This window comes from Onychostruthus taczanowskii, unplaced genomic scaffold, assembly GCF_017590055.1.
Source record: "Onychostruthus taczanowskii isolate IOZ18803 unplaced genomic scaffold, ASM1759005v1 scaffold91, whole genome shotgun sequence".
In the NCBI taxonomy this organism is placed as follows: domain Eukaryota; kingdom Metazoa; phylum Chordata; class Aves; order Passeriformes; family Passeridae; genus Onychostruthus; species Onychostruthus taczanowskii.
The window spans coordinates 39,011-60,698 of record NW_024507105.1 but is presented as its reverse complement, the minus strand read 5'-3'; the positions used below and the strand labels follow the sequence as shown (position 1 = coordinate 60,698).

The window sequence follows — 21,688 nt, the reverse complement described above, 5'->3', positions numbered from 1 at the left end:
AAATTCATCCCAATTTTACTTTTTTTCACATTTTGTCCCAAATTCCCACTTTTTCACATCCCAGCTTTTCTTCCACCATTCCTGTCCCTCCAAACTCAACCCAAATTTCCCTTTTTCTCCCAAATTCCCTTTTTTTTTTTTTTCTTGGGGTCGCTCCCAGCTTTTTTCCTTCACCCCTCCCCTCCAATTCCATCCCAATTTTCCTTTCCCGCCCTCCCCTTCCCATTTTGGGGGAAAACCCTGGAAAATCCCCGATTTTGGGGCTGGAATTCCTGGAGCCCAGCCCTTGGCGGGAAGTGGCGGCTTCAGACTCTTCCCAAAATATTCCCAAAATCCCAAATCCTTTCAACCCCCCTGGAGTGCCGGGAATCAGCGCCCGCTGACATTCCTGAAATCCGCTTTTTTCTCTCTTGGGAACAGGGATTTTCCTGCAGAAATGAGGAATTTGGGGATTTTGGGAACGAGGAGCCCCAGATTTAAGTGGATTCAGAATTCCTGGTGGGATTTTCCTGCTCTTTCCAGCTCCTCCCGATCCCTCCTGCACGGAATTCCCAAATTCTGATGATGGAGATGAGGAATTCCGTGGGGGTTTCTTTGGGGATGCGATTCCCAATGGAATTCCCAATCCTGCTGGGGGATGAAATTCCCAATCCCTGTGGAAGGGATTCCCAGTCCCTGCGGATTCCTGAGCCCTGTGGGTTCCTATACCCTGTACATTCCTGATCCCTGCACGTTCCCAATCCCTGTCCATTCCCGATCCCTGTCCATTCCCAATCCCTGCACATTCCTGATCCCTGCACGTTCTCAATCCCTGTCCATTCCCGATCCCTTCACATTCCCAATCCCTGTGGAAGGGATTCCCAGTCCCTGCGGATTCCTGAGCCCTGTGGGTTCTTAAACCCTGCACATTCCCAGTCCTTGTCCATTCCCAATCCCTGCACATTCCCAATCCCTGTCCATTCCTGATCCCTACCCATTCCCAATTCCTGTCTATTCCCGATCCCTGTCCATTCCCAATCCCTGTCCGTTCCTGATCCCTGCACATTCCCAATCCCTGCACATTCCCAGTCCTTGTCCATTCCCAATCCCTGTCCGTTCCCGATTCCTGCGGATTCCCGATCCCTGTCCGTTCCCGATCCCTGCGGATTCCTGATCCCTGCGGATTCCCAATGCCTGCGGATTCCCAATGCCTGCGGATTCCCGATCCCTGTCTGTTCCCGATTCCCATGGATTCAAGATCCCTGCGGATTCCCAATCCCCGCAGATTCCCGATCCCTGTCCGTTCCTGATCCCTGCGGATTCCCAATCCCTGTCTGTTCCCGATTCCCATGGATTCCCGATCCTTGCGGATTCCCAATCCCCGCGGATTCCTGATCCCTGTCCGTTCCCGATCCCTGCAGATTCCCAATCCCCGCGGATTCGTCTATTCCCGATCCCAGTCCATTCCCAATCCCTGCACATTCCCAATCCCTGTACATTCCCAATCCCTGCACATTCCCAATCCCTGTCCATTCCCGATCCCTGCACATTCCCGATCCCTGCACATTCCCGATCCCTGCACGTTCCCAATCCCTGCGGATTCCCGATCCTTGTCCATTCCCAGTCCTTGTCCATTCCCAGTCCCTGTCCCTTCCCTATCCTTGCACATTCCTGATCCCTGTCCGTTCCCGATCCCTGTCCATTCAAAATCCCCATGGATTCCCAATCCCTGCGGATTCCCAATCCCCGCGGATTCCTGATCCCTGTCCGTTCCCGATCCCCGCGGATTCCCAGTCCCCGCGGATTCCCGATCCCCGTCTCCCTGCGGTTGCTGATTCCCAGGCACTCGGAGCCCGGCCCGGCCGTGCCGTGTCCTCGTTCTCCCGGGATTTGGGCTCCCTATTTCCTCCGGGATTGGCTCTGGCCGCCCTGGCCCTTCTGGTGCTGCTGCTTCACCTGCGCCAGGATGTCCCGGATCTTGCGCTGAGCCATCTGGGAACGACAGCCAGGGATTCATGGAATGCTGCCATCCCCGCCCCCGCCTGCTCCCAGCCCCATCCCAACTTCCCCGTGAAACCCCTTTTATTGGAAATTCCACCCAAAGCCAGCTCCTGCCCCAAGGTTCTCCCGTGGTTTTTTCTGGGAATAACAGATGGGATGCATGGGATAACGACCAAAAATGTGCAGTCTGAGCAACACACCCCTGAAGAACCCCTGGGCAACCTCTGGAAAAACCTTGGAGAACCCCTGGAGAAGTCCTGGAGAACCCCTGGGGGAACCTTGGAGAACCCCTGGAAAAGCCTTGGAGAACCTCTGGAGGACCCCTGGAAAAACCTTGGAGAACCCCTGGAGAAGTCCTGGAGAACCCCTGGGGGACCCCTGGAGAACCTCTGGAGAACCCCTGGAAAAGCCTTGGACAACCTCTGGAAAAACCTTGGAGAACCCCTGGAGAAGTCCTGGAGAACCCCTGGGGGACCCCTGGAGAACCTCTGGAGAACCCCTGTAAAAGCCTTGGACAACCTCTGGAAAAACCTTGGAGAACCCCTGGACAACCTCTGGGGAAGTCCTGGAGGACCCCTGGAGAACCCTGGAGCACCCCTGGAAAAGCCTTGGAGAACCTCTGGACGACCTCTGGAAAAGCCTTGAAGAACCCCTGAAACAACCTCTGGAAAAACCTTGGAGAACCCCTGGACAACCTCTGGGGAAGTCCTGGAGAACCCTGGAGAACCTCTGGAGATCCCCTGGACAACTTCTGGAGATCTCCTGGACAACCTCTGGAAAAACCTTGGAAAACCCCTGGAGAACCTCTGGAGATCTCCTGGACAACCTCTGGAAAAACCTTGGAGAACCTCTGGAGAACCTCTGGAGAACTTTTGGATGGCCCCGGATCACCCCGGCCGTACCTGGCTGGCGTAGAAGTGCCCGATGATCTTGACGATGACCTGCTCGTTCTCGTCCGGGGTCTGCTCCCGCGGCACCACCACCTCGGCCGCCGTCAGGTTCTGCAGCTCGTTCACCTGCGGGGACACGCCGGGATGAACCCTCCTCCGGGAGCGTCCCGGCCGCCCTCCCGGGAATTCCGTCCCCGTTCCCACTCACAGTCTTGCCGCCCTTGCCGATGACGCGGCCGGCGGCCGAGGCCGGCACGCGGATGTGCGTCTCCAGCTTCCTGGACAACCTCTGGAAAAACCTTGGAAAACCCCTGGAAAACCTCTGGAGAACTTTTGGATGGCCCCGGATCACCCCGGCCGTACCTGGCTGGCGTAGAAGTGCCCGATGATCTTGACGATGACCTGCTCGTTCTCGTCCGGGGTCTGCTCCCGCGGCACCACCACCTCGGCCGCCGTCAGGTTCTGCAGCTCGTTCACCTGCGGGGACACGCCGGGATGAACCCTCCGGAGCGTACCGGCCGCCCTCCCGGGAATTCCGTCCCCGTTCCCACTCACGGTCTTGCCGCCCTTGCCGATGACGCGGCCGGCGGCCGAGGCCGGCACGCGGATGTGCGTCTCCAGCTTCACCTCCTCCTTGGGCCCGAAGAAGTTCTCCTCCTTCAGCTTCCCGTAAATCCTGCCCTGCGCCTGGAGAGGGACGGAGTTGGGAATGTCCCACCCCAAACTCCATCCATGGATTTGGGGTCCCGTAAAATCCCGGTTCGTTGGAATACTGAACCCGCTCAGCCCCTGGGAGCAGGGAGTTGGGAATGTCCCACCCCAAACTCCGTCCATGGATTTGGGATCCCGTAAAATCCCGGTTTGTTGGAATTCCAAACCCGTTTGGCCCCTTGGAGCAGGGAGTTGGGAATGTCCCACCCCAAACTCCATCCATGGATTTGGGGTCCCGTAAAACCCCGGTTTGTTGGAATTGTGAACCCGTTTGGCCCCTGGGAGCAGGGAGTTGGGAATGTCCCACCCCAAACTCCATCCGTGGATTTGGGATCCCGTAACATCCCGGTTCGTTGGAATTGTGAACCTGCTCAGCCCCTGGGAGCAGGGAGTTGGGAACGTCCCACCCCAAACTCTATCTATGGATTTGGGATCCCATAAAATCCTGATTTGTTGGAATTGTGAACCTGCTCAGCCCCTGGGAGCAGGGAGTTGGGAATGTCCCACCCCAAACTCCATCCGTGGATTTGGGATCCCGTAAAATCCCAGTTCTTTGGAATTCCAAACACACTCAGCCCCTGGGAGCAGGGAGTTGGGAATGTCCCACCCCAAACTCCGTCTATGGATTTGGGATGGGGTTTCCCACAAATCCTGCCCTGCATCTGCAGAGAGGTAAAGTCAGGAATGTCCCACCCCAAATTCCCTCCATGGATTTGGGATCCCATAAAATCCCAGTTCTTTGGAATTCTGTTTGGCTCCTGGGAGCAGGGAGTTGGGAATGTCCCACCCCAAACTCCGTCCGTGGATTTGGGATCCCGTAAAATCCTGGTTCGTTGGAATTCTGAACCCGTTTGGCCCCTGGGAGCAGGGAGTTGGGAATGTCCCACCCCAAACTCCCTCCATGGATTTGGGATCCCGTAAAATCCCAGTTTGCTGGAAATCCAAACCCACTCAGCCCCTGGGAAACCCAATCCTGGAATTCCCCAGCTGTGGGCTGGCGTTGGGTTGGGGTCCCCCTGCCCTCCCTCCCGGGGACACCCCGACGTCCCCAGGGAGGTGACAGCAGTGACAACCTTGAACTGCGCCTCGGGCGGGCCGGTGATCACCACCATGCGCACTTTGGAGTCCGGCGTCTCCGGGGGCGCGATCTGCAACGGGACGGACACGGGATGGACACGGGACAGACATGGATGGACATGGGATGGACACGGGAAGGACATGGATGGACATGGATGAGCATGGGACAGACACGGGATGGACATGGATGGATATGGATGGATGGGCATGGGATGGACACAGGATGGACACAGGATAGGCATGGATGGACATGGGATGGAATGGGTGGATGGACATGGGATGGACACAGGATGGACACAGGATGGACATGGATGGAATGCATGGATGGACGTGGGATGGACATGGATGGACATGGATGAGCATGGGACAGACACGGGATGGACATGGATGGATATGGATGGATGGGCATGGGATGGACACAGGATGGACACAGGATAGATATGGATGGACATGGGATGGAATGGATGGATGGACACAGGATGGACATGGATGGAATGGATGGACATGGATGGATACAGGATGGACATGGATGGACATGGATGGACATGGATGGACATGGATGGACATGGATGGACATGGATGGACATGGATGGACATGGATGGACATGGATGGACATGGATGGACATGGATGGATGGACATGGGATGGACACAGGACAGACATGTGACGGACATGGCGCTACAGCCCCGCCTGGGCTTCCCGGGGCTTTTCCCAGAAAAACCAGGACAGTTGGGGACAGAGGGCCACCCAAGGGCCACCGAGGGCCACGCCCACCTTGATGGAGGCGCTGGCGAAGCGCGAGAGCTGCTTGATGTGCTGGCCCTTCTTGCCGATGATGGCCCCGACCGCCTGCGCCGGGATGAACACGTGCACGGTCTCCTGCTCGGGGGGCTGCGGGACGGGAGGGGGCCAGGGTCACCCTTTGGGGGCCAGGGTCACCCTTTGGGGGCTCTGTCACCCTCCGGGGGCACTGTCACCATTTTGGGGCCAGGGTCAGCATTTTGGGGTCACTGTCAATATTTGGGGTCAGTGTCACTGTTTGGGGTCACTGTCAATGTTTGGGGTCAGTGTCACCATTTGGGGTCAGTGTCAGTATTTGGGGTCACTGTCACCATTTGGGGGCACTGTCACCCTTTGGGGGCACTGTCACCATTTTGGGGCCAGGGTCACCATTTTGGGGTCACTGTCAATATTTGGGGTCAGTGTCACTGTTTGGGGTCACTGTCAATGTTTGGGGTCAGTGTCACTGTTTGGGGTCAGTGTCAATGTTTGGGGTCAGTGTCAATGTTTGGGGTCACTGTCACCATTTTGGGGTTACTGTCACCATTTGGGGTCAGTGTCACTGTTTGGGGTCACTGTCACATCCTGGAGCTGGGAGCAGGCGCTGCCGGGGGTCACTGCCCATCCCGGGGGTCCCATGTGAACGTCCTGGGGGTCACTGCCCACCCCAGGGTTTCCATCGGAATGTCCTGGGGGTCACTGCCCATCCCGGGGGCTCCACGGGGACGCCCCCCTGGCACCGGGGTCACTCACCAGGAAGGAGCTGTAGGGAGCGGCCCCGGAGACGCCGCTCGGGGGCGGCGGCACCGCCGTGGAGGAGGCCGGGAAGAGCCCGACGGCGGCCAGGTTCAGCCCGGGAATGAGGTGGGACTGCAGCTGAGGGGACCAAAATATGGGATTGGGGATTGGGATTGAACCAAAATATGTGATATGGGATTGGGATTGAACTGAGGGAAACCAAAATATGGGATATGGGGATTGGGATTGATCTGAGGGAAACCAAAATATGAGATATGGGATTGGGATTGAACCAAAATATGGGATATGGGATTGGGATTGAACCGAAATATGGGATATGGGATTGGGATTGAATTGAGGGAACCAAAATATGGGATATGGGGATTGGGATTGAACCAAAATATGGGATATGGGATTGGGATTGAATTGAGGGAACCAAAATATGGGATATGGGGATTGGGATTGTAACTGAGGGAAACCAAAATATGGGATATGGGATTCGGATAACCAAAATATGGGATATGGGGATTGGGATTGAACCAAAATATGGGATATGGGATTGGGATTGAATTGAGGGAACCAAAATATGGGATATGGGGATTGGGATTGAACCAAAATATGGGATATGGGATTGGGATTGAACTGAGGGAACCAAAATATGGGATATGGGGATTGGGATTGTAACTGAGGGAAACCAAAATATGGGATATGGGATTCGGATTGAATTGAGGGAGCCAAAATATGGGATATGGGGGATTGTAACTGAGGGAAAACAAAATATGGGATTGGGGATTTGGATTGAATTGAGGAGACCAAAATATGGAGTTAGGGGATTTGGATTGAGGGAAACCAAAATATGGGGTCAGGGGATTGAAGTGAGGGGAACCAAAATCTGGGATGAGCAGGATTGAATTGAGGGGAGGAATGGGATCGGGGACGAGGCAGGACCACGCCGGGGACGGGAGGGGCGCTGGTTTAGGGGATCCCCCCGGTTTATGGGATCCCCAGTTTAGGGGATCCCCCCGGTTTAGGGGATCCCCCCGGTTTATGGGATCCCCGGTTTAGGGGATCCCCCTGGTTTAGGGGATCGCCCGGTTTATGGGATCCCCCCGGTTTAGGGGATCCCCCGCGGGCCGGCCCCACTCACGCTCATGGCGGCCACGTCGTTCTCGTAGGCCTCGCGCACTTTCTTCATGATCTCCTGCTCGGCGCGGCAGCAGCTCTCGGGACAGCCCTTGACCGTGATGGTGCGCTCGGGGTTGTAGAGGGTCAGCTCCTGCAGCCTGGGGACAGCGGCCGTGGGGACACGGGGACACACCCGGGGCACCCCAGAGCCGTGGGAAGGGACCCCGAAGGGGACGGGAAAGGGGAGCACAGAAAACCCAACACCAAGGATCCCCGAGAGAATTTGGGGACTAAAACCTCTCCCCCATTCCCATCCTCCTCCTCCTGCCCAGCGTGAGGAGATCCTGCCCCTATCCTTACGAGGAAATGGTGATTTTGGTCTCCGTGTCCTGCTCCACCTTCTTGAGGTTCCGGCCCTCTTTGCCGATCAGGCGCCCCACAAAGTTGTTGTGGGCCAGGATCTTCAGGGGGACCTCGTCAGCCCTGAGAACGGGAATGGGGACGGGGGGAAAACCCCACAGGAGGGATTAGGGCAGCTGGGAAAGCAGGGAAAACCCAAAAGGAGGCATTATGGGAACAGGGAAAGGAGGGAAAACCCAAAACGAGGCATTATGGGAATAGGGAAAGGAGGGAAAACCCAAAACGAGGCATTATGGGAATGGGAAAGGAGGGAAAACCCAAAAGGAGGCATTAGGGGAATGGGGAAAGGAGGGAAAACCCAAAACGAGGCATTATGGGAACTGGGAAAGGAGGGAAAACCCAAAAGGAGGCATTATGGGAATGGGGAAGGAGGGAAAACCCAAATGGAGGCCTTAAGGGAATGGGAAAGGAGGGAAAACCCGAAACAAGGAATTATGGGAATGGGAAAGGAGGGAAAACCCAAAACGAGGCATTATGGGAATGGGGAAGGAGGGAAAACCCAAAACGAGGCATAATGGGAATGGGAAACGAGGGAAAACCTAAAACGAGGCATTATGGGAATGGGGAAGGAGGGAAAACCCAAAACGAGGCATAATGGGAATGGGAAACGAGGGAAAACCTAAAACGAGGCATTATGGGAATGGGGAAGGAGGGAAAACCCAAAACGAGGCATAATGGGAATGGGAAACGAGGGAAAACCTAAAACGAGGCATTATGGGAATGGGGAAGGAGGGAAAACCCAAAACGAGGCATAATGGGAATGGGAAACGAGGGAAAACCTAAAACGAGGCATTATGGGAATGGGGAAGGAGGGAAAACCCAAAACGAGGCATAATGGGAATGGGAAACGAGGGAAAACCTAAAACGAGGCATTATGGGAATGGGGAAGGAGGGAAAACCCAAATGGAGGCCTTAAGGGAATGGGAAAGGAGAGAAAACCCACAAGGAGGCATTAGGGGAATGGGAAAGGAGGGAAAACCCAAAAGCAGGGGATTGTGGAAGTTGAGAAAGGAGGGAAAACCCAACAGGTGGAACCTGGGAAAGGAGGAAAAACCCAAAAGGAGGGACTGTGGGATCTGGGAAAGGAGGGGTTGGCACGGAGGGCTGGAGGAAGCCCAAACCCCAAGGGGCAGAAACCCAAAAGGAGGCATTATGGGAATGGGAAAGGAGGGAAAACCCAAAAGCAGGGGATTGTGGAAGTTGAGAAAGGAGGGAAAACCCAACAGGTGGAACCTGGGAAAGGAGGAAAAACCCAAAAGGAGGGACTGTGGGATCTGGGAAAGGAGGGGTTGGCACGGAGGGCTGGAGGAAGCCCAAACCCCAAGGCTCGGAGCCCCCAAACCCAAAATTCCTGGGGCACAGAGCCGGGAGGTTCCTGGGGTGGGATCTGGGGGTTCTCACGTCTTGGTGTCCTTGGCCTCCTTGTGCATGATGTCCAGGATCATCCTGCAGGCGGCCGAGCAGCCCTCGGGCGTGGAGTGGATGCTGATGGCCTTCTCGGCCGCGCCCGCGTTCTCCTTCCTGTGCACGTCGATCCTGGAAACCGCGGGATGCGCGCTGGGAGAGGCCCTGGAGCCCCCCCGAAAGTCATATCCCAGCAAGGGGAGGGAGAATTCTGTAGAGCCCCTGGAGAACCTCTGGAGATCCCCTGGATCACCTCTGGAGATCCTCTGGAAAACCCCTGGAGATCCCCTGGATCATCCCTGGAGAACCTCTGGATCACCCCTGTTGATCCCTCTGGTTCACCCCTGGATCACCTCTGGAGATCCCCTGGATCACCCCTGGAGAACCTCTGGAGATCCCCTGGCAAGCCCTGGAGAACCTCTGGGGATCCCCTGGATCATCCCTGGAGAACCTCTGGATCACCCCTGCTGATCCCTCTGGTTCACCCCTGGAGAACCTCTGGAGATCCCCTGGCAAGCCCTGGAGAACCTCTGGAGAAGTCCTGGAGAACCCTGGATAATCCCTGGATCACCCCTGGAGATCCCTCTGGATCACCCCTGGAGATCCCCTGGATCACCCCTGGAGAACATCTGGAGATCCCCTGGATCACCCCTGGAGAACATCTGGAGATCCCCTGGATCACCTCTGGAGAACCTCTGGAGAACCTCTGGAGATCCCCTGGATCATTCCTGGAGAACCTCTGGATCACCCCTGCTGATCCCTCTGGTTCACCCCTGGAGAACCTCTGGAGATCCCCTGGCAAGCCCTGGAGAACCTCTGGAGAAGTCCTGGAGAACCCTGGAGAATCCCTGGATCACCCCTGGAAAACCTCTGGAGACCCCCTGGATCACCCCTGGATCAAAAGTCCTGGAGAACCTCTGGAAAACCTTTGGATCACCCCTGGAGATCCCCTGGAGAACCTCTGGAAAACCTTTGGATCACCCCTGGACAACTTCTGGAGAAGCCTTGGGTTACCCCTTGAGAACCCCTGGATCAGCCTTGGAGAAATCTTGGAGAACCTCTGGAGAACCCCTGGATAACACCTGGAGACCCCCAGGAGACCCCTGGAGACCCCCTGGAGACCCCTGGAGACCCCTGGCTGCCCCCCTCCCACCCCTTGGGGACTCACTTGGACTGGGTCTGCTTGGTGATGTTGCGGATGGTGGCCCCCTCCTTGCCGATGATGGCCCCCACGAACTGGGTGGGCACCAGGAGCCGCAGGGGCACGTCGGGGGGCGGCGCCTTCGGGGGAGCCCGGGGGGTCTAGGATAGGGGTTTTGGGGTGTTTGGGGCAGCCCCAAAGGAGATGGGGGGGTGTAGGATGGGGTTTTTGGGGTGCTGGGAGGAGGGCAGCCCCAAAAGAGATGGGGGGGGGGTGTAGGATGGGGGTTTTTGGGGTGCTGGGAGGAGGACAGCCCAAAAGAGATGGGGGGGGGGTGTAGGATGGGGGTTTTTGGGGTGCTGGGAGGAGGACAGCCCAAAAGAGATGGGGGGGTCTAGGATAGGGGTTTTGGGGTGTTTGGGGCAGCCCCAAAAGTGTCAGGGTTGCTGTAGGATGGGTTTTGTGGGATGTTTTGGGGTTGCCCCAAAAGAATCAGGGTTTGCTGTAGGATGGGGTGGTTTGGGGTGCTGGGAGTAGGAGAGCCCCAAAAGAGTCAGGTTTGCCACAGGATGGGATTTTTTGGGATATTTGGGGCAGCCCCAAAAGTGTCAGGGTTGCTGTAGGTTGGGTTTTGTGGGATGTTTTGGGGTTGCCCCAAAAGAATCAGGGTTTGCTGTAGGATGGGTTGGTTTGGGGTGCTGGGAGTAGGAGAGCCCCAAAAGAGTCAGGTTTGCCACAGGATGGGATTTTTTGGGATATTTGGGGCAGCCCCAAAAGTGTCAGGGTTGCTGTAGGATGGGTTGGTTTGGGGCGCTGGGAGTAGGAGAGCCCCAAAAGAGCCGGGGTTGCCACAGGATGGGATTTTTTGGGATATTTGGGGCAGCCCCAAAAGAGTCAGGTTTGCCACAGGATGGGTTTTTTGGGGTGGCTGGGAGAAGGGCAGCCCCAAAAGAGCCGGGGTTGCCAGAGGAGGGGATTTTTGGGATGTTTGGGGCAGCCCCAAAAGAGCCGGGGTTGCCACAGGAGGGGATTTTTGGGATGTTTGGGGCTGCCCCAAAAGAGCTGGGTTTGCGCTAGGATGGGTTTTGAGGGAAGAGCGGAAAGGAACGGCACCAACCCAGCGGGAATTGCCAAAAATCTCCCCTCCCTCCTGTGGGATGGAGTGGGCAAATCCCCATGGGTTCCCAAATCCCCACGAGATCCCAAATCCCTGCAGGATCCCAAATCCCTGCGGGTTCCCAAATCCCCACGGGTTCCCAAATCCCTGCGGATTCCCAAATCCCCACGGGTTCCCAAATCCCTGCGGATTCCCAAATCCCCACGGGTTCCCAAATCCTTACAGGATCCCAAATCCCCACAGGTTCCCAAATCCTTGCGGGTTCCCAAATCCCCACGAGATCCCAAATCCCTGCGGATTCCCAAATTCCCTTGTATTCCCAAATCCCTGCGGGTTCCCAAATCCCCACGAGATCCCAAATCCCTGCGGATTCCCAAATCCCCACGGGTTCCCAAATCCCCACGGGTCCCCAAATCCCCGCAGGATCCCAAACCCCCGCAGGATCCCAAATCCCCACGAGATCCCAAATCCCTGCGGATTCCCAAATCCCCACAGGTTTCCAAATCCCCACAGGATACCAAACCCCCACGGGTTCCCAAATCCCCACAGGTTCCCAAATCCCCACGAGATTCCAAATCCCCATGTGTTCCCAAATCCCTGCGGGCTCCCAAATCCCTGCAGGATCCCAAATCCCCGCGTGTTCCCAAATCCCAGACGCGCCTCCCGGGGCGCAGCGCCGGCCGCTGTCGATAGATGGGGCTGGCAGCGAGCGCAGGGATTTGGGCTCCGCTCCCTTCCCGCATTCCCGGCTCCGGGAATCCAGCAAAGAAAATTCCCTAAATTCCCCCAAAAACCCCCAAAACCGCCCCGGTGTGGGGGGAGCAGGGAGCGCCGCTGGGCGAAGGGAAAAGCTGGGAATGATCTCCAGGTCTCCCCCTGGCTGCTCCAGGATATTTCTCCCCATTTTTCGGGAGGCAGAATTCCCGAAATCATGGAAGCCCCAGGAAATCCCAACTTTTGCTCCAGGAAAAAGTTCAACTTTCGCTCCCTGTGCTGCCAAAAAAACCCCAAAAACTTGGAATTCTGTCCAAAGGTGAAGGAAAATCGATCGGATTTAAGGGGCGTCCTCAAGGATTTGCCGGGATCTTGGAATCTGGGGAAATGGGGAATCCTTTTTCCGACAGGTGGGGAAGAGAGGGGTGGAATTCCGGAATAATTCCCAAATAATTCCCGGATTCCCGGGGCACTCACTGCCGCGTCTGCTCCCGGTTGGCGTAGGTGACGTTCACCACGGCGGTCTCGCTGTCCGTGTTCACTGCGGGAATTCGGGAACGCAGGCAGGGATTGGGGAAAAGGAGCCGGGAATTGGGGAAAAGAAACAGGGATCAGTTTTTATTCCCTCCCCCCTTGAAAAGGGGGCAGGAATTCCCAAAAATCCAGGTTTTATTCCCTACAGAAATCCCCCAATCCAGGTTTTATTCGCTACAGAAATCCCCCAAATCCAGGTTTTATTCCCTACAGAAATCCCCCAAATCCAGGTTTTATTCCCTACAGAAATCTCCCAAATCCAGGTTTTATTTCTCCCTCTCCCTGAAACGGGGCAGAATCCCAAAATCCAGATTAAATTCCCAAAATCTGAGGTTTATTCCCTCTTCCTGCTGAAACGGGGCAGAAATTCCAGAAATTTGGGGTTTTTTCCCTTCTCCCTCTGAAACTGAGCAGAAATTCCTGAAATCTGGACTTTGTTTCCTTCTCAGGAGCAGAAATTCCCAAAATCCGGATGAAATTCCCCAAATCCGGACGAAATTCCCCCAATCCGGACGAAATTCCCCAAATCCCCTGCTCCTACCCTGCTCACAGCTCTCCACGGTGCCGTACTGGGCCAGCAGCCCGTCCAAAACCTGGGAAAAACGGAAAAAAGGGGAAAATCAATCCCAGTTCACGCCGGGATATCCCGGGAAGCCCCATCCACACCTGGGGGTCATTAGGATCGTTAAGAATTCCACCAGGATCATTAAGGATTCCCGAGTAATTAAGGCCTGGATGCTCCAGGAGCCAGTGGGAGGGGAAAGCAGAGGCCGGGAATTCCCAGCGGGAAGCGCGGATCCGTTTTATTCCCGCTACAATGGAGGAATCACAAATTAACGGGAATTAATGGGAATGGCGGAATCAGCGGGGGCTCCGGGCGGTGTCGCTTTCCCGGGATTTCCAGGGCCGGTCCGGGGGTAATTAAGAGCCAATTAATGACAAAGAGGAGGGAAATCCAGCTTTGATCCCGAGGGTGGAATCCCGGAGCGCCATCCCTGCCCTCACCTCCCATCGCAGCTGCGGCGGAATGTTCCGGATCTGGATCTTCCGGCTCCTGCAAGGAGGGAAAAAGCGGGATTTGGGCTGGGGCAATCCATGGATCTGAGTGAGCCCTAAAATTCCAGGTGTTCCCAGGGAGTCCTGGCGGATCCCAGCTCGTTGTGCGGCTGGAATTGCATCGGGAGCGGAATTCCAGAATCCCTTCAGGAGCAGAATTCCAGATTTCCTCTGGGAGGGAAATTCCAGAATCCTGCTGGGAGCGGAATTCCAGAATTCCTTTGGGAACAACATTCCAGAATCCTGCTGGGAGCGGAATTCCAGAATCCTGCTGGGAGCGGAATTCCAGATTTCCTCTGGGAGGGAAATTCCAGAATCCTGCTGGGAGCGGAATTCCAGAATCCCTCTGGGAGGGAAATTCCAGAATCCTGCTGGGAGTGGAATCCCAGAATTCCTTTGGGAACAACATTCCAGAATCCTGCTGGAAGTTAAATTCCAGAATCCTGCTGGGAGTGGAATTCCAGAATCCCTCTGGGAGCAGAATTCCAGAATTCCTCCAGGAGTGGAATTCCAGAATCCCTCTGGGAGGGAAAATTCCAGAATCCTTCTGAAAGCAGAATTCCAGAATCCCATCAGGAGCAGAATTCCAGAATCCCTGTGGGAGGGAAATTCCAGAATCCCTCTGGGAGGGAAATTCCAGAATCCCATCAGGAGCAGAATTCCAGAATCCCTCCGGCGCTGCTCGGATTCCCGGGGTGGATTTGGCTTTTCCCAGATTTGGGAAGGACCGGGAATCCCAAAGGGAGCAGGGAGGGATGAGGAACATTCCCAAATCCACGTTTTTTCCAGGCGTGGCTCCCAACCCCGCCGGCTGCTCCTGAATTCGGCTCTTCCCGATTCCCAACCCCTGAACGGCAGGAATAATTCCATCAAAATTCCATCAAAATTCCATCAAAATTCCATCAGATCCACCGGGATTTTCCTGCTCAGGAATCCCAATCCGCTCCAGGGGATTTGGGGCTCCTCCGGTCGATTTTGGGGAGATTTTTTTGGGAACAGGAACCACGGGAAGATCCCAAAATTCCCCTGGATGCACTCCTGGGAAAGAAAACACAAATCCCAGAAATTCCCATGTCGATATTTATCCAACAGCCCCAAAAATCCCCTCGGGAGATCCCGGCGGGGTGGGACATCCAGGAATTCCAAGGAATGTTTGGGATAGGGATGGACAGCCCTGGAGGGAAGGGAAAATCCCAAATTCCAGCCCCTCTTCCCCACCCCCGGCAGGTGGCGGCTCCAGGAATTCGGGATTCCTCAAGCTGGGAATTATTTGGATCGGTTAATTAGGATCGATTAATTAGGATCGATTAATTAGGATGGATTAATTAGGATTGTTGAACTACAGGGAGTTCCCTGCACAGCCAGGGCTGATCCCACGGCTCCGGAATTCTGCGGGAGTCGAGGCAAAGCCGGAGCTGCGCTGGCGAAATTCCAGGAAAAACGCGGAGCTGGGATGGAGACCGGAGCCTCCACAAAAAGCCCGGAATTCCCAAAGTCTGGAGCCCTAAAACCAACACTTCCCGAGGCAGCGAGGAGGGAAAATCGGGAATTCCTCTGGATCCCCTCCATGGAGGGAGCCGGAATTTCCCTGCGGGGATCCCAAATCCCCTGGGATTCCTGGGAATCCCAAAAGTCTGGGATTTCTGGGAGTGTTTGGGGCCCGTGGGACCGGATCCCAAATCCCCTGGGATCCAGGGAATCTGCAGTCTGGGAATTCCGGGAGCTGATGGGAACGAGGAGCTCGGATCCCGCTCCGATCCCGGCTGGAAAATCCCGGCCCCGACTGCGGGGGGGAAACTGGGAGGGGCTTTGGGAACGGGACACCAGGAATTCCTGATGGGAACGGGACACCAGGAATTCCTGATGGGAATGGGACACCAGGAATTCCTGATGGGAATGGGAAAGGAACCAGGAATTCCTGATGGGAACAGGACACCAGGAATTCCTGATGGGAACGGGACACCAGGAATTCCTGATGGGAACGGGACACCAGGAATTCTGACAGGAACGGGACACCAGGAATTCCTGATGGGAATGGGAACGGGACACCAGGAATTCCTGATGGGAACGGGACACCAGGAATTCCTGATGGGAACGGGACACCAGGAATTCCTGATGGGAATGGGACACCAGGAATTCCTGATGGGAATGGGAAAGGAACCAGGAATTCCCGATGGGAAAGGACACCAGGAATTCTGACAGGAACGGGACACCAGGAATTCCTGATGGGAAAGGGACACCAGGAATTCTGACAGGAACGGGACACCAGGAATTCCTGATGGGAATGGGAAAGGAACCAGGAATTCCTGATGGGAACAAGAACAGGACACCAGGAATTCTGACAGGAATGGGACACCAGGAATTCTGACAGGAATGGGACACCAGGAATTCTGACAGGAATGGAAAAGGACACCAGGAATTCCCAATGGGAACGGGACACCAGGAATTCCTGACAAGAACAGGACACCAGGAATTCCTGACAGGAAAGGGACTCCAGGAATTCCCTGTTCCAAAGGGGAATGGGACACCAGGAATTCCTGAGGGGAACGGGACACCAGGAATTCCCGATGGGAATGGGAAATCAGGAATTCCTGACAAGAACAGGACACCAGGAATTCCTGACGGGAATGGGACTCCAGGAATTCCCGATGGGAAGGGGAAAGGACACCAGGAATTCTGACAGGAACGGGAATGGGACACCAGGAATTCCTGAGGGGAACGGGACACCAGGAATTCCCGATGGGAATGGGAAATCAGGAATTCCTGACAAGAACAGGACACCAGGAATTCCTGACGGGAATGGGACTCCAGGAATTCCCAATGGGAAGGGGACACCAGGAATTCCTTGTTCCCAAAAGGAAAGGGACTCCAGGAATTCCCTGTTCCAAACGGGAATGGGACACCAGGAATTCCTGGCAGGAACGGGACACCAGGAATTCCTCAATTTCTCCATAAAAAGAATTCCTTGAAATCAGCCCCAAAATCGCTTTTCCCACTCCCAAAATCACCAAATCCCTCCCCAGAGCGTCCAGGACGCTCCCAAAATCCCCCAAAATCTCCCAGGAGGGCGAAGAGGGAAAAGCGGCGCTGGCCCTTTAAGAGCAGCCCCGGAGGGGGGGAGGGCCCCCGGATTTTAACCCCAAAAAAACCAAAAAAAAACCAAAAAAAAAGGGATTTTCCAGCCCAATCCAAGCGTTTTTAGGGAATCTCAGGAGGAAAACAAATCCAAATCCCAAAATATTTTAAAGGATTTTTTTCTCCCTTTTTCCCAGAACTTTAAATCCCAGATCCCAAAGGAATTTTCTCATTTTTTAGGGAATATTTTTTCGGGGAGGGGGGGGAAATCTGCTCCTCTCCTCCCCCAAATTATTGATTAACCGAAGTGGGGGGTGGGAAATTGGATTTTCCAGGTTTTTTTTAAGGGATATTTTGAACTTTTCATGGAATTCCATCCCAATATTCCCCCCCATCCCTGGACACCGAAGCCGCAGCAACAAAAATTATGAGGAAGGGGGGGAAAAATTAATAAAAATTAGAATTATCCCCCAAAAATCCGGGAAAACGGGGCTGGGGAATTCCCGGTTGGATTTGGGATCGCCCTTTTTGGGATCAGCCCCCTCCCAGGTTTTGGGATTTTGAGGGGAGGCCAAAGGGGGCGATCCCAAAAGGGGGCAGGGAGGGGTCGGGAAAAGGAGGGATTTGAGGGGATTTGGGGTTGGGATTTTGGGAAGTTTAGGGCAGGGATTTTGGGAAGCTGGGGCCGGGGTTTTGGGGAATTTCAGGCTGGGATTTTGGAGAAATTTGGGGTTTGGATTTTGGGAATTTGGGGAAGTTTGGGGTCGGGATTTGGGGGAGTTTGGGGCCGGGATTTTGGGAGGTTTGGGGTTGGGATTTTGGGGAATTTGGGGCCAGGATTTTGGGGAGTTTAGGGTTGGAATTTTGGGGAATTTGGGGCTGAGATTCTGGGAATTTGGGGTGAGATTCTGGGAATTTGGGGGCCGGGATTTTGGGAATTTGGGGCCAGGATTTTGGGGAGTTTAGGGTTGGAATTTTGGGGAATTTGGGGCTGAGATTCTGGGAATTTGGGGGCCGGGATTTTGGGAATTTGGGGCCAGGATTTTGGGGAGTTTAGGGTTGGAATTTTGGGGAATTTGGGGCTGAGATTCTGGGAATTTGGGGGCCGGGATTTTGGGAATTTGGGGCCAGGATTTTGGGGAGTTTAGGGTTGGAATTTTGGGGAATTTGGGGCTGAGATTCTGGGAATTTGGGGGCCGGGATTTTGGGAATTTGGGGCCAGGATTTTGGGGAGTTTAGGGTTGGAATTTTGGGGAATTTGGGGCTGAGATTCTGGGAATTTGGGGGCCGGGATTTTGGGAATTTGGGGCCAGGATTTTGGGGAGTTTAGGGTTGGAATTTTGGGGAATTTGGGGCTGAGATTCTGGGAATTTGGGGGCCGGGATTTTGGGAATTTGGGGCCAGGATTTTGGGGAGTTTAGGGTTGGAATTTTGGGGAATTTGGGGCTGAGATTCTGGGAATTTGGGGGCCGGGATTTTGGGAATTTGGGGCCAGGATTTTGGGGAGTTTAGGGTTGGAATTTTGGGGAATTTGGGGCTGAGATTCTGGGAATTTGGGGGCCGGGATTTTGGGAATTTGGGGCCAGGATTTTGGGGAGTTTAGGGTTGGAATTTTGGGGAATTTGGGGCTGAGATTCTGGGAATTTGGGGGCCGGGATTTTGGGAATTTGGGGCCAGGATTTTGGGGAGTTTAGGGTTGGAATTTTGGGGAATTTGGGGCTGAGATTCTGGGAATTTGGGGGCCGGGATTTTGGGAATTTGGGGCCAGGATTTTGGGGAGTTTAGGGTTGGAATTTTGGGGAATTTGGGGCTGAGATTCTGGGAATTTGGGGGCCGGGATTTTGGGAATTTGGGGCCAGGATTTTGGGGAGTTTAGGGTTGGAATTTTGGGGAATTTGGGGCTGAGATTCTGGGAATTTGGGGGCCGGGATTTTGGGAATTTGGGGCCAGGATTTTGGGGAGTTTAGGGTTGGAATTTTGGGGAATTTGGGGCTGAGATTCTGGGAATTTGGGGGCCGGGATTTTGGTTGGGGGATTTAGGGTTTGAATTTTTGGGAATTTGGGGCTGAGATTCTGGGAATTTGGGGCTGAGATTCTGGGAATTTGGGGGCCGGGATTTTGGGAATTTGGGGCCAGGATTTTGGGGAGTTTAGGTTCGGGATTTTGGGGCCGGGATTCTGGGGAATTTAGGGTTGGGATTTTGGAACGTTTAGGGTTGGAATTTTGGGAATTTGGGGCTGCGATTTTGGGATGCTCCTGGCTGGGATTTTGGGAATTTGGGGCTGGGATTTTGGGAGTTTTGTGCTGGGATTTTGGGAATTTGGGGCCGGGAAGCGCCGGCGTCGCTCCCTCCCCTCTTTTTCCCCTTTGGAAAAGGCGCCTCCGTCACGTGGCGATGGATTTGGGTCCGACGTGGAATCTTTGGGATCGGGAATTCCGGGAATTCCGCCGCTTAGGGGGGCGAAAATCCCAGGGGAAAAAGGGAGAATTTCTGGGAAAAAAAAACCCCAAATGCGGCCGGGACTGGAGGGGTTTTCCGGGAATTCGGAGCGCGGGGAGGATTTTCCAGAGCGCTCCCGGCTCCAGCCGGGAACAACAAAGGCCGGGGAAGATGGAGAGGGATGGGCGGGAGAGGCAGATCCTGGGAAACCCCAAAAAGGCCGCTTTTCACCCCAAAATCCCCGGAATTCAGGTTTCATCCCTGCCCGCCCTCAGCGGCCACGTGCTGGTTTTGTTCTTTTTTTTTTTTTTTTTTTTTTCCTAGCAAAATTCACTTTTTAAAATCGGATTTTTTGAAAAAAATAGATAAATTTTTAATTTTTTTTTTTTTTTTTAATTTTCCCTTCTCCCAAAAGAAAGGATTTGCCCTCATTTCCCAGCCCAGGCTCCAAAAAGAGCCGGGAAATTCTTCCACAAGTTTGGAATTCCCAGCCCAAAGCCATCCATCACCTCGGGCAGCACGTGGAGAATTATTTATTTCACCTTTTCCTCCCCTTTTTATTTTAATGAAAAACTCGCAGATCGAGTTTTCTTTGAAAGGAAAAAAATCAATGAATTCACGGAATGTTTCATGAATTAATTAAATTCGGCTTTTCTGGGGGTAAATCCCAGCCCAAAACCTCCGACACTTCTTCATTTTTCACATTTTTCCGTGGAAATTTTTGCCTTTTTCCTCTCCTATTTTCCCCTCGCCAACACCAATTAATAATTCCGACGGTAACGATTAAAAACCAATTTAAAACCAATTAAAAATCAATGAAAACTCCACGTTTACCTTTGCTTTTTGGGCACGGAGTGTTCGATCTCCAGCTGCTTCCCGTGGAGCTCCACTTTCCCTAAAAACATGGAAAACATGGAAAATCCGGGAGGGAAACCTCGGGATAAAGGGTGGAATTTTCAAAAAAGGGGAATTTCCCCGCGGAATTCATCCCAAATTCACCCGAATTCCACCCAAATCCAGCCCCCCCGGCTCCTCACAAGTGGGTTTTTATGGAATGCGAGCTTCCAGGGGGGAGTGGTGCCTCTGGAATTGTTCCTTGGGAATATTTCACCCCTCGCTCCAGCCCAGGATTCCAGGGATGAGATTTGGGGGGGTTTTTTTTTGGGGGGTGGATTTGGAGAATTCCCCCCTTTTCTTTCAGCCCTCCAGGAAAAGTTTTTGGAGCAAATTCCCTCCCTTTTTCCCACCGAAAGTCTCGGGAATTCCACAGGAATGGATTTCTCCCGGAAAATGGAGCGGGATTCCCTCGCTGCGGGGTCACTCCGCGATCTTTAATTTAATTTATTTTTATAATTTTTTTTGAGGAGGGAGTAGCGAAAAAGAAGAAAAAATCAGAGGAGGGGGAAGAACCCGGGAGGAAGAAGATGGAGAGGAGGGGGGAAAAAAAAATAAATTTAAAAAGCCTCAAAATTCCCGGTTTGCTCCCAAATCCCCTCTCCCCAAGCTTTTCCCAGCATGGCGACCTCGCCCCCGACCCGGACGGGCAAAGTCCGGGGGGGCGGCTCGGGGGGACCCCCGGGGGGACCCCCCGGCTTTGGGGTCGCTCCGTGTCCGGGATTTTGGGAAGGGACAAAAAGCGGGGGGGCGGCCCCGACGGGGTTGGAGGGGGGAGGGGCTGGGGGGTCCCGGCTTTGGGGTCGCTCCGTGTCCGGGATTTTGGGAAGGGACAAAAAGCGGGGGGGCGGCCCCGACGGGGTTGGAGGGGGGAGGGGCTGGATTCGGGGGTTTGGGATGAGGGGGTTTGGAGGTTCGGAGATTCGGGGGTTCGGAGATTCGGGGGTTTGGGCTTCGGGGGTTCGGGGTTGGGGTGTGGGGCTGGGCTCGGGCCGGGCGGCGCGCCTCACCCGAGAAAGTTTCGATGGCTCTCATGGCCCACTGCTCGTCGGGGCAGTCCACAAAGGCATAGCCGGACTTGACGAGGAACTGCCCGCTGAAGGAGATCTGGTGCTCGGCGAACACTTTCTCCAGCTCGGCCGCGGTGACGCCCTCGGGCAGGTTCCCGATGTACAGCTTGTTCATGGTGGGCCGGGGGCTCCGGGGGGCTCCGGGGGGCTCCGGCCGCGCTGCCGGCTCCGCTTCGCCCCCCGAGCTTCGCCCCTCTTTTTTTTTAAATAGATAAATTTTTAATTCCCCTCTCTTTTTTTTTTTTTTTTTTCCTTTTTTTTTTTTTTTTTTTGGGGGTTTTTTTTTTTTTTTCCTCCCCTTCTGCCGAGCGGATTTTTGTGCCGTTGGGGAGGGGGGCGGCGGCCGCTGGAGGAGGAGGAGGAGGAGGAGGAAGGAGAGGAGGGGAGGGGGCGGCCCCGGCGGGCAGGGCGGTGGCGCCGGTGGCTGCGGGGCCCCCGAGTGGCCCCGGAGCGGCACCGGACACCGGGAGGGGCGGCGGGGGGGGGGCAGCGCCTGGGGGTAAAGCTGGGAAAAGGAGAGAG

General features: G+C 54.8%; 1 protein-coding gene across 1 annotated transcript; it reads right to left on the bottom strand.

Moving 5' to 3' along the window:
* Nucleotides 1–1,878: 1,878 nt before the first annotated feature.
* IGF2BP1 (insulin like growth factor 2 mRNA binding protein 1) lies at nucleotides 1,879–21,281 on the bottom strand. The gene is given in 15 exon segments (XM_041426461.1): nucleotides 1,879–1,971; nucleotides 3,234–3,347; nucleotides 3,426–3,557; nucleotides 4,655–4,729; nucleotides 5,433–5,549; nucleotides 6,192–6,314; nucleotides 7,324–7,459; nucleotides 7,662–7,784; nucleotides 9,123–9,257; nucleotides 10,294–10,541; nucleotides 12,541–12,638; nucleotides 13,173–13,224; nucleotides 13,637–13,685; nucleotides 20,037–20,097; nucleotides 21,107–21,281. Coding segments are annotated over 15 exon segments (1,731 nt in total).
* Nucleotides 21,282–21,688: the final 407 nt, after the last annotated feature.